The sequence below is a fragment of the Pistacia vera genome, unplaced genomic scaffold (assembly GCF_008641045.1).
Source record: "Pistacia vera cultivar Batoury unplaced genomic scaffold, PisVer_v2 Contig612, whole genome shotgun sequence".
In the NCBI taxonomy this organism is placed as follows: domain Eukaryota; kingdom Viridiplantae; phylum Streptophyta; class Magnoliopsida; order Sapindales; family Anacardiaceae; genus Pistacia; species Pistacia vera.
The window spans coordinates 434,571-447,732 of NW_022196460.1; the positions used below are offsets into that span (position 1 = coordinate 434,571).

Genomic DNA, 13,162 nt, shown 5'->3' on the forward strand with positions numbered 1-13,162 from the left:
AACGTCTTCATTATTCAATAATGTTAATTATAATCTTAGTTCAACTGATTAAAATTGATGGGTTGTAATTCTTAGTTTAAATTTGTGTCAACAAGTGACAAGAGCTCGACACTTTGGTTGTTATTATGCTTAGATTTGTTGGAATTGTTAAGAAGAAGTGCTTTTCCATTGTGTGATACAAATACAATGACATATTACCTAACCCTTTGATAATTTATAAGCATTGAATTTGTTGTACCGAAAAAGGAGAGTGACTCACATCCAACTGGGTTTGACCTTAAATGGCAAGCCTCAAGAATTTTTAAATGAATACCCCACCAAGGCCTTACTTTTAATAACCATATTAATTATATTTATAGAATAAGTAAATGCTAATCACCAATATTCTATACAAAGCGACTGATAAGTTATAACTCAGTTTCAACAAATCAAGGGTGGATCTCAAGCAACACCGAAATGACCAAAGAAAAAAGAAGCAACTTTTACTTGGTCTAATAAGAGCTTGTCAAGGGGAAAGAAAAAAAGAAAGTTCATGCATGAACAATATTCAAGAATTAATTAGATGAAGACTGCAAGTAATTATATGAAGATTATGGATTTGTATTAGGAGAAATTATGAAGTTTATTTAACTGGAGACCATTCAAAATGACTACTTTGACTGACTGGTTACTCAACACGGATTCTTCACCTTTTTTTTTTTGTTTTTTTTTTGGTTACTGAAAGTGTACTTTAACTAATCTCAGGATAATTAAACACAGATAAAAGTACAAAAAATCAAATAAATCACGATATTACTGTAATAAGTGATGTGAACAAGAAAACATTAAAACTCTTTTAAATTTGAGAAACTGAGTTTTCATTTTCATTTATGTCACATTAAGAAGTTGTTTGCTTCAAGAAACAAAACGATTCCGAAACACTGGTACAGATTCTGACAATGTGAAAGCAAGACTCAGAAAGGTACATGTTAATTCAACCAATACAAACAGTTCAAATCAACACATTGAAGTCACATCAAGAACAAGAGTAATTGAGAAGGAAAGATATTAAAATACAGAAGAACATGTACCAAATGGAAAATTATTCACACTTTCACACAGCCAAGTAAAATAATAGTATTCAGAGTCCCCCTAGCGCATACAAATCGGAAGTAATTACTGGCTAGGTAAAAGAAAAATGCCGCTATGACAAAGAATAAGGGGGAAAAAAAAAAGAAAAAAAACAAAAGGTTCATCAGTTTGAAGAGGATGAACCAAGAATTAAAAAACAATTAATGCACTAGACTATGAATAATAAAAATGGGGCCAACAAAGAAAGATTCTGCTCATCTTCTTCAGACGTCCTTTACTGAAGGTGGCGGTGCACCAGAATCCAGTGAGTAAGCCTGCTGGGACGACCCATCTTCCAAATCATGGATTAAACCACGGTCTGAGTCTGGCTCGGGTTGCAAGCTAGAATGGCATATCTCCTCAATCTGGCCTGTCACCTCGGTCATTGAAGGACGTTTATCTGGATATTGAACGGTGCAATTAATGGCAAGCTGTAAAAGCTGAACCATATCCTCCTCCACATTCTGGTACCTGAGAAGCTCGAGATCAAACACCTCAGAAGTCCACTCCTCTTTAACAATAGATTGAACCCATCTCGGGAGGTCCACTCCTTCCTCGTTCAAGAGGGCTTGGGTAGGTGCCTTCCCAGTAAGCAATTCCAGTAGCAATACACCAAAGCTGTAGACATCTGCTTTTTGGGATACCTTGCGAGCATCAGTCACCTCTGGAGCACGATAGCCATCAATTCGGTTGGGAGTAGAGGAGGGGCTTGCAAGATGAGCAAGCCCAAAGTCAGAGACACGGGCTTCGTAGGATTTAGATAAGAGGATATTAGATGACTTGATATTTCCATGGGAGATCGCTGGACCATGAGTATGGATGTACGAAATAGCTCGAGCAGCTCCAAGGGCAATGTTGGACCTGGTTTCCCAATTCAATGGAGTCCTACCACCACCTCTGTTTCCTGTTAAAAGATAAAATTAAAAGATATAAAAAGAGAGTAAAATCATAAATTTGTCTCACTTAGAACATGAACCATAACAATGAAGCTCATTTCTATTCAGAGAAATATAGACCACCAAAGAAATAGAAAATATTGAAACTCATAAATATACTGGAGTCTCAATCTGCCTAATACATAGTATTGATTTGAACCTTGAAACCTAGTCACCCCTAGAAAACTGAAGATTTGTGAGCCATAGACGTAAAAAATAGGTTCTGAGATCAGTTGCCGCTCTGTGAACGGCAGGAAAAAAGGAGCAAGCCCCTTAAACATACAAATACTCACAAAAGCACAAACTCTCATTATAGAGGTCTGGTACAAATAAGATGAGACAAGAAAAAGGAAAATGCAACTAAGAAGATTTACAAATTTAGTTGATGGCAGATCAAACTTAGGATTGCATTTAACTTAGAATTTTGAGTAGCCTTCTCTTTGGGAGTGAAATACAAATGAAGTTATGACAAACAAAAAGGTTTGGCACCAGAGATTCTTCAAATTTCCTTAATCTGAGACCAATTATTGGCACACATAACAAAAAGAAAAAAAAAAACAGAACTAAAACTTCAATTCCAGATGACAAAAAAACATAGTAATTAGTTGTTGATGCAATTTCCCTTTTCTTTCTGAAAAATTGCCATCAACACAGGTATATTATACACTATCACGCGATTGGTAGGTTTATATATCAATCAATGAAAGCAAACAATAGGAAAAACTAAATTAGATCGTGTATTCACAGAAAATTAATGTTAGCAGACCGGCAGGCCCACATGAAGTACTGCTATAATAGAAAACTAGAAGGTATTACCAGGGAAAGATTGAAAAAAAGGCACAATGAAGATATAATAACACTCCATGAATCAACATGGCCTAAAGTGAAAGAAAATGCAATCATAACAAAAAAAACCAAAAGGCAAAACATAATACAAAAAGAGGAAAGCAAAGAGAGAAAAGGTGATTACCATGTAAAAGTGCAGATAAGCTTCCCACAGGCAAGTAATCATACACAAGAAGCTTTTCATCCCTGCTAAAGTAATAGGCCCTTAATGGAACCAAATTCTCATGATCCATTGCCCCCACCACCTCCATCTTCTCGCGAAATTCCTTCTCCGTCACCGTCACATCCTTCAATCTCTTCACAGCAACCACCAGCCCCATTTCCAAAGTGGCCTTATAAGCTGTCCCAAATGTGCCTTTCCCCAACACCTCAGCTGATGCCCGCAACAAATCCTCCAAATCAAAAACCTTCGCCCCCTTCCCAAAGAACACCAAATTCTTATCCCCGCTACTCTTCGCCTCGGCCTTCACGGCCCCAGACAAATCAGTACTCGTATTCTCACTACTCACTGATGTCTTTTCCCGGGGAATTTCAATCTCAGTTTGCTTTACCGTTGCACTAGCTGGTGCTATATCTTTTGAACTTGTTGTCTTATTATCACTCTTCTTTCTTCTACACAAACATATCAATAAAGCTAAAATTATCAAAAATCCAATCACCGATCCAATAACAATCCCAGCAATCGCTCCACCGGACAATCCATTATCACTCTCAGTACCATTACAAGACACCAACGGTTTCCCACAAAGTGTATTTCCCTGAAACGCACTTATATCCATTTTTGCAAACCGTTTTGGGATCGACCCATTTAAGTTATTATTCGAAACATTGAATTGTTGAAGAGGAGGCAAATCCAGTTCCGGGATTGACCCAGTTAAGTTATTATCCTCCAAATAAAGAGTCCTTAATCTCGTCAAGTTATTAAAATTGGGAGAGATCGTACCAGTGAAATTATTATCCGCTAAATTCAACCGAATCAAGTTCTGTAAAGTGAACAAGAACTCCGGAATTTCACCGGAAAACATGTTCCCTTGCAAGTACAAGTTGCGAAGATTCGAAAGCTGAGCAAGATCAGCCGGGACCGACCCGTGCAAGGCGTTGTAACGAAGAGACAAACTCTGAAGCTGAGACAGGTTCCCAATGGCGACGGGGAGCTGCCCGGATAGCCCCATACCGGGAAGACGCAACTCAGTGACTCGGTCTTGAGTACAAAACACTCCAACCCAATTGCATGGAGAGCCAGAAAGGTTCCAGAGAAGCGAACGGCCGCCTACGGCTGAACGTAGAGCGACTAAAGCCACCCTGTCGGAGGCGAGATCTGAGTCCACAATCGAGAAGAAAGCTAAAGAGAAAACGGTAAACACTAGGAAAAGCCATTGTTCATCAGGTTTCATTGTTTTCCTTTACGAATGAAACCTTAAGAGTAAATATAAAACGTTATATGGAAGGGATAAAGAAGGAAGGTGATGAAACAGAAAGAGAAAAGGATGAAAATTTCATGTGTGTGTGTTTCAGGTCAGGAAGTGAAGGAGACAGAGAGAGAGAGAGAGAGAGAGATGTGGTTAACGTTGTTGAAGCTGGGGTGTGTGTATTTTTAAAACAATAATAATAAAATAAGAAGAAAGGAAGGTTCAGCTTGTTCAGTTGTTGAGTTGGCTTTGTACAGTTGTGGTTCTAGTTCATTGGGCAGTGATACAGCAGTTAGGCGTGATAATTAAGGCAGTGCAGGTGCGCTTGTTTCTCGGAGCGGGAGGGTAAATTTGTCTTTCCGGATCGTGTATTTGTAAATTAACAGAGAAAGAATAGTAATAAAAATCCAGAAAATCAGAATAATAATCACATATTAATAGATCAAAACTGATACGATATGATATAAGTTACATCCATCAACCGGCTGGGACGGACCAAGTCAAAACTGATTGTATGCCAAAATGGTACGCCTAAATACAAGTGACAACAGCAACAGCAACAAGTCGAAACACAATAGTGAGCGGCATTGCAATTCAATTTTAATTATGAATTATTAGTTAGTAGGTTACCTATAATCCAGTATGAAATCATTATATTTAATTATATAATTAACTTTTCGATCTTTCTTTCTTTTTTCCAGCATTGAAAACTTTGACTATTGAAAGTTGTACAGAAGGTCTGTATGGAATATTTAATTACCGACTAGTCCTTTTGCTTAGTTGTCTTTTATTCTTGTGTCTTTCACACCACTTTTACGTTCAATCTATGCCCATCTCCAAGTGTAAATACTTCGCCACTAAGAATAACATTTCTGAATACTTCATCACTCAATACATGAATTTTTCATATCTATATTAGAATTTCAAATACCTTTCTTGTGAAATTCGATATACCTATTTCATCTAAATAATATTACACTTACAACTCAATCTCACAATCCCTACGTAATAGTTCGTAATGGATCTCGCCTGTTTAATTACTGCTCCCCCGTTTGCTCAATTACAAACTATTCAATTATGAGTTGACCAACTAACCAATTGTTCATCTGTTCCCTTAGCATTCATTAAATCACAAACGTCTTATCAACTTCTAAAAACTATTAATTACTTTGATTTTTTTTTTTTTTAATCTTTATAATGTATGTTTTATATTTTTAAGGGATTTGTTTGTAATTTCAAAAGTATTAGTTATGAATATCATTGAGTGCTTAAAGGTCACCATTATGTCAAAAAAAAAAAAAAAGATAAAATGAAGTATAAGTTTGAAGCGTGGTCAACAATTATTGTAAATAATGTAATATCAATGTCAAGATTTTATCCTAATATTGTAGAACCCTTTTTAGTATTTCATATTGGATTTAAATAAACAATGCTCCTCCTACATTTATTCCAAAGATTTATTTGTAATAAATAAGATTGTTATTGCATTTGTATAATTAATGGATTCGTCTTACAACTTGGAACAAGCCCTTATAAAAGATTTGCAAGCAAATTTTAGCTGTTGAACAAAGTCAAGCTCAATTCTTATTATTATAAACACCGCTATCGGATTTTTATCCCATGCCGGAAGACATAACTCATGAGGAGGACAAAACTTTTTGATTTGGTTTTTATTCAGGACAGACAAGAAATCGGCGATTTGACGTGGCAACATCCAGTTGGCTGAATGTTCTGTAATCTGTATGGCTGGGTCCTCATCCATCAATGCTTCAACGCCTTCATTTTTCGTGGGTCCTCTTATTGTCCGTATAAATAAATATACGCCCACGTTCTCTTTATTTAAACTCATTTATTGATTACTGAGAACTTCTTGCGTGCAGGCGCCCTCATCATATGTTCCTGCACTAAATCGTAAAATGAAGGCAATTTGGCCTTTGGGGTTCTTTTTGTATAATGTTACAAGTCAGCTTTATTTTTTTCTTTGTACTTTCTCCACCGTCCATCTCACTTTAGGACCGATCGGTTATGCAAGTTCCAGGTGGGACCACCACAATATATCCTCAATAATTAATTCCTATTTATGCTTTTATTGTTTAGACTAATCAACTGTCAATTTTGCTGTTAAAATTTAATGATAATAATACCCTTCATTGCTCTCATTGTCATATTAATGTCACCCTCTCTTTATAAGCACAATTTTTTCAACATTAATTATCCTTTAAAACATAGGCTCGCCATTAAATATATGAATTCAAAGAAGGCATACAAAGGTAATTACTACTCTTGATCTTTATGATTTTTGTCTCTCTCTCTCTTTTTTCATTCTTTTTTTGTTTTTTTGTTCTTTCTGACATCACTTTGTAATCCTCTTTATTATCCTTGTTAGGATAACATTTTTCTAAATATATATGCTCATTCTCTTTTATATATATATATTCTAAAATTTTCTTAAAATCTCATATCAATAAGTTGTCAAAAGGAAAATTTTATAATTTTCATAATAAAAAATTTGGCTAAATTTTTATTTTTATTCATGTCATTAATGGTCAAGATTTAAAAAAAAAAAAAATCATACATTAAATCAACTTAAAATATAAGAGAGATGTTATTTGCCCTTCACATTTTATCTTAATTAAAACCCACTTTTATAAAAACCCATTGAATTTTTTAAAATCATCTAAATATATAAATAAACCCCATACATTTCTAAAGTACCCTTCTTATTGATATTTTAATTTTAATTATTTATGTTATATTTTATTAAACCTTTATTTAATATAGATTTGGATAACAATCACTTTTTTTTTTGGTCTCATGAGAACTTGTTTTTATATTAAATTTAAAATATTGTAACTAATTTAATTATAAAATGGAATATTGTTGAATTTGTCTTTTTTTTTTTTTAATAATCAAAAATTCTTTTTCAATCAATATTTTATGTGATTTGGGAAAAGTTTAACATAATTGTTGAAATTGCGAAACAATTTAAGAAATATTTACATCATTCAAAAAGATAATAACACATTTTTTTTGTTTTGTTTTATCAATAAAAAAAAAAGGAAAAAAAAGAAAAACAAGTTGAAGTAAAAATAAGAAAAGAGACATTGATAAATATTGATTTAAAATAAGGTTTTATAATTTATAATGGAAATTAGGGATCTTACATTGATTATAATTATTATTTTAATTTGTCTGAGTTAGTCATCTTAAAAAGGATAAAATGTGTAATAAAATAAATGGTGAGGGGCCGCTGAGATAGCATCACTTAATGTTTTTCCAATAATAGTTAGTTTTTGAGTAAACAACTTTTTCCCACCCAAGGTTTTCCGTTAAATTTTCCATCCAAAAGTTTCAAAATACCACTTTCTCACCCAAAGTTAATATTCCGTTACTATCCAAAGCCTATTCTGGCCGATTCCGATGGCAAAAATTCTCTCTATCACTATCATTTGAACCATCTGATATCCTCTTTACAAAACTCTTTTCGTTTTGACACCTGATTTTTCATCGATCGTCGGTCACCTTAAAACTATATTATCTTTTTGTAGCAGTAAATAATAAAAAATATTGCATGGAGAGTTAAATCATACACGCAATCACGCAATTTACATTGAAAAATCTCACTTGTGTGCATAAGTATTAAATTTATTTATTAAGCAGTAAGTGATCTCATATGATACTTGATCCATAATTTAGTTATTTTTCATTGTAAATATTGTTATTGACAAACTGCTGTCCTTGTAAAGTTTAACCCCAGATTATTAATATATTATACTTATTATATTTAATTATTTAACCTTGTTGGTAGCTTATTGTTTCTACCGAATTCGCGTTACAATATAGTAATAATTTAAAAAAAAAGAATTAAGTACATCAATCAATTGGTACAACTATGTAATCATAAATCACAACACCAACTACATATCGTAAGGATTAATTAGTGGGTCCTTTTTTCTTAATTAACTAATTAAAACTTTGATTATTTAAATTATTGAAAATTAATTAAATGACTTGAGGTATTAGTTTTCTTAACAATGCAATCATTAGATTACACTTTGAAGAATGAATTGATTAAAGATTTTGAAGTTAACAACAAACTTAATTAAAGGAAAAGAAAATAATTCAAATTGTGGGTTTAGGTGAAAGATAACGAACTTCCCAACAACCTTTTTAAATTAGCTGGAAATTGTTTTTGATTATTGCCTCCTCGTTGTGTTGATTCCGAGATCTTATTATATTCAATTAAAACAAAAAAACTTGAAATTTTAATATGATTTTTTTAAGTTTAAAAATAATAGCATGTGGCCGGGGTAACAAACAATAATTAATAGGAATCATAATTATTGATTGATAATAAATTATTTATACGCGAGATCTGAGGACAGGGAATACATATTTTAATTAAAACTCGTCCATTTGTGAAGTTTTATAAGTTAAATATATGAAGCAGATTATTAGTATTCTTAATTAAAACGTGAGAACTAGTAATAATGATGATATTCTGAGTGAAAAGGATGGAGTATTTTCTTAGATATAGTAATGTAAAAATATCTATATAATGGTGTTTTACAAGAGTTAAACAAGTTAAAAATTAATAACGCTTTCGACAATTTCAAAATGGAATTGCGGGAAAACGATGTTGGCTTATTAAGTCAGAACCCCTTTTTTGTGTGTACTAGGATTAGATAGAGTTATTATAATATTTTTCACACTTTTTATCACAACTATAATTCAAAATTTTCATGTAGCACTTAAATACCCCATTACCCAATGTTTTAATAACCAACCTGGGGGCTCAAACCGGGTGTCCAAACGTCTAAAATGCAGCAAATACACTCTTGAAAATTTTTTAAGTTCTTACATGTTTAAAATTTAGCAAACACATCCCAAATACAAATCGATAGTAGATTAGTTGGCAGCGGTGACACACCAAATGTAATCCCAATCATCATTTAAACTATTCCCCAAAAAATCTACTTAAGATCTAACCAAAATCAGTTCGATTTCGACCAGATCTTACCACTGTCAATGTCGACAACTCAGGCCATATCTCACCACTGGCAGCATCAACAACCCTCCACATCACCACGAAAATACTCCCCTTAATCTCTTGACCAAAACCCATCTCACTCCACCCTCATTCGCCTCGCCAATCACCAGTAACGACTATTGCCATCACAGGTTTTTTTCGATTTCCGATCAATTCACTCACTAGAAATCACCTTCGTCGTCACCATTGTACTCACAGACATTTCCTCTTCAAACTCTCAACATCTCAACATTTAATTGTTCGCTGATCATAATCCCAATTTTTAGGGTTTTCAATAAATAGAAAAATTGATAACTCAACCCGATGAAGGCCCCAGGTCTTGATTGAACCGATTGGGTTTTAAAACATTGCCATTACCCACTAGATTTTACTATTACTCTAATTTTACTTGATCTTTATAAATTATTCATATATATCAGAGTTTTGGACTTATATCCAAACATAAAAACCTAATCACTTAGATTACTCTACCAATAATTCTTACTGACTGTGTTTTTCAATGAGATGATAGATGATAAAAGCATAAGTTGATTAAATAATGTGAACATAACTCTTTTTTCCAAGTAATAAATTCAACTTAATAATTATAGTCTTCGAATACGTAATGCTTTACAAAACCTCATCTTCACGACATATTTATAATATTAAAATTTAATAATTATACTCAGATAGATACGTGCACTAGTTTGAGTGAGATTTATTTTTCATTACAACACATACTACACGAAGAACTGTTGTTATTCTTAATCCATGGCCATTTTCAAGAGCTTAAATCCTAGAGCTTGCTAGTAATGTTTATATTCCTAACTTTATTGGGCTTTGGGCTTGCATCTTTTGGAACGACAACAGTGAGAACACCATTTTCCACATGGGCCTTGATCTGATCCAACTTCACATTTTCCGGCAATTCAATTTCTCGAGAAAATTCTCCTTTTCCTGTTCCTCTTTCAGCTACATGCCAAACCGTGTCTTTCCCATTTTGCTCCTCTTTACTTGCCTCTCCTGTTATCCGCATTACGTTCCCATCTTCTATTTGCACCTTTATGTTCTCTCTGCTCAATCCTATTGATCAATCAAACAAAAATGTTCAATCAAATAAATTCCACCTAAATTCAACACAAAACCCATTTATAAAATCATGCGTATGGAAAATAGGAGAGATTACCTGGGACGTTGATTTTGAAGATGTGGGCATTTGGAGATTCAGCAATCATGAGGGCGGATGATCCTGACCATTCACGGAAGACAGGAGGGCTCAGAGAAACGACGAAATGGAAAAAAGTCAGCCATTGGACTGTGAATTGATTCAGAATTATAAGTGTTTGATCGTGGAGTTGAAGAGATTGGGTTCTAGTTTTATTTATAAGTTGGTTGCAAGAGTCGTCTTTGATCCGCAGAATCTTCGTTGCGTCTTATCCTCTGTTTCTAGTTGTTTTCCAGTACTTTGGAGAAGATATTCATAATTTTATACTGTTTTTTTTAAATATTTGGTCAAAAAAAAAAAAAAAAAAGCCTAAAGGCAAAGCCCAAGAATAAAAGAACTCAGCCCATAAAAGTAAGATGTTCTAGGGGCCTAATCAAAATGCCTTTTAAGATTGTCTCATGACTCCTAAACTTGAGGCACAAGCTAGGCACCCATGCCTAAGAACTCCTATAAAAGCACATGCAATTGATTATGAGTTTTTTGTTTTTGGCTTATGCATTAAGTTTAGGAGTCATGAGGCATTAAGTCGATGCCGGCAATCGTGTTTTTACCCAGATCAAGGGTGCTTTTGTTAGATTTTAAAACTACAGAGACTAATAAGTATTTATTAGTGGTGTTTTTGTTAGATATGACCCGGTTGCTTGATTGAGTCATGGACCGGTTTGAGTTTGAAAACACAACTCCAAATTATTGAAGCTAATGGGGTCTTGGATTTGCCTCCATTTGTTTTGTAAATGAAGGTGAGAATAGCTTTTGGGACCCTTAGATTCAGCTTCATGTCCTAAAAAAGTTGGTTGTGATGTGTGGTGTCTCCATGAGCAGTTACGGTTGTGCCTCCAATAACTAAGTAGTCATGGGTTTATGGTTGATTTTTCATTAGGATCAGTGTCCATATTGAATGAGTTGAAGCTGGTGCCATACTGCCATGTACCTTTTGTTAATTGACGAGGCATTCCTTTTAATGTCAATGTTTGAACAAAAAATGTGATGCCTAAACCAAAAAGGTTTTATTTCCCCTTAATCACAAAAGGTACAAATTATCTGAACTTTGATGGCAGTTCATAAATTAAAGAGTAAAATAAGAAAATAATATGGTAATAACACTACTCTTACAAAGGCATATACAAAGAGACTTTACAAAGTGATGTGGCAGGTGATGTGGCAATGCCATGTCATCTACTACATCATTACTTGCCACGTCATCAGTGAATATTTTAATCCAAATGTATCAATCTTCTTTTCCATGCTTTCTCTTTCGCGCTCTTTCTCCATCACCATTTTTGGCACTGTTCTTCTCCATCTCTATCACTCTCTTCATCTTCATCGCTCTTCTCCATCTCCATCTCCATCGCTTTCTTCATCTTCGCGCTCTTCTCCATCTCCTCTCTTCATCTTCATCGCTCTTCTCCATCTCCATCGCTGTCTTCATCTTCGTGCTCTTCTCCATCGCCTTGTTCTCTAGAAGCTGCTGAGAGGTAATCTTCATACCTTACTCTTTATTTAATTTTATCAAATGAAAGGTACATGGGATGATGTAAAAGTGCATCTCCAAAGGATTTTTTATATGATCCGAACTTTTTATTATAAAGAGTCTATTTATAAAAACAAGAGTCTAACAACTTTATTATTTAAATATAAATTAAAGAGCGAGTTTGACTCTCCATATCTAAAGAGTCAAATTTCACTTTCTATCATAATTTTAATTAATTTTTTATGTATTTTATTTATTAATTATCTCTTATATTAAGTATTTTTCTTGAAAATAAAGAGCGTTTTCAATTTAATGAGCCTATTAAATTATATTTAAAATAAAGAGCACTATTAGAGATATTCTAAGTAGGATTAAACTAGACTATAAAAACGTATTCATATATGGGCTAAATAGCTCTGCCCACTCTTACTTCAAATCCATCATCAGTTAAATATTAAAGAAATATAATATATAAATAACAATATCAGTTATTAACATTAAAATAATTATTTTTAACTTAACAGTACATAATTACTAAATTTTGTAATAAAAGTTTTAAAAACCCTTTCTTTATCAAATCAAGGGATCTATTCGAGTTGGACTGTTGGTTCTGGTAAATATATCGCAATTTTCATGAGTTTTATATTTGATAATATTATATATAACGTTATTAGTATATGTTGAAAGTCTAAAACATTTTATGTCGAGAAGTTAAATGAAAAAAAAAAAAATAATAATAATAATAGAAAGGGTGGTTTTTATATGTTGATTTAGGTTGTGTAATTTTTGTGGAAAAAGATAACTCGATGATATATTTTTCAAAACCTATCGTTTGTGTTTGATAATTGCTGATTCTTTCCTCGGTATTGAAGCAACTGTATGAAGAAATACGATAAGTTTATGATGATTTGCAGATTGGGATTCGAAGTTGCAGCAGTTTCCCTTAAGGTTTGCTGATGCTGCATATAATAAAACCAGTGGAATGCTTTCAACTCTTGGAAATCCATTTACTCGAATAATCAGTCCGAAGGTTTTGCAATATGTTTCCCTTTTTCTGATTATGTAAATATATACATTATCAAGACGTTTAAGTAATGATATAGCCTGATCATGGCTTATTGCTCTTTTTCCTAAACT

At 33.3% G+C, this 13,162-nt stretch overlaps 2 protein-coding genes across 2 annotated transcripts; both read right to left on the bottom strand.

Annotated features, from left to right (window-relative positions):
• Window positions 1–1,123: 1,123 nt before the first annotated feature.
• Window positions 1,124–4,400, bottom strand: LOC116110748 (probable inactive receptor kinase At5g16590). The gene is made up of 2 exons (XM_031396966.1): window positions 3,016–4,400; window positions 1,124–2,014 (listed from the first exon to the last, which is right to left on the bottom strand). The coding sequence occupies exons 1-2, from the start codon at window positions 4,283–4,285 to the stop codon at window positions 1,335–1,337; spliced, it is 1,950 nt and encodes a 649-aa protein (XP_031252826.1). The 5' UTR covers window positions 4,286–4,400; the 3' UTR covers window positions 1,124–1,334.
• Window positions 4,401–9,940: 5,540 nt separating this feature from the next.
• LOC116110738 (15.7 kDa heat shock protein, peroxisomal-like) lies at window positions 9,941–11,915 on the bottom strand. The gene is made up of 3 exons (XM_031396958.1): window positions 11,830–11,915; window positions 10,516–10,604; window positions 9,941–10,412 (listed from the first exon to the last, which is right to left on the bottom strand). Exons 1-3 carry the CDS (start codon window positions 11,913–11,915, stop codon window positions 10,126–10,128), a joined length of 462 nt encoding a protein of 153 aa, XP_031252818.1. The 3' UTR covers window positions 9,941–10,125.
• Window positions 11,916–13,162: the final 1,247 nt, after the last annotated feature.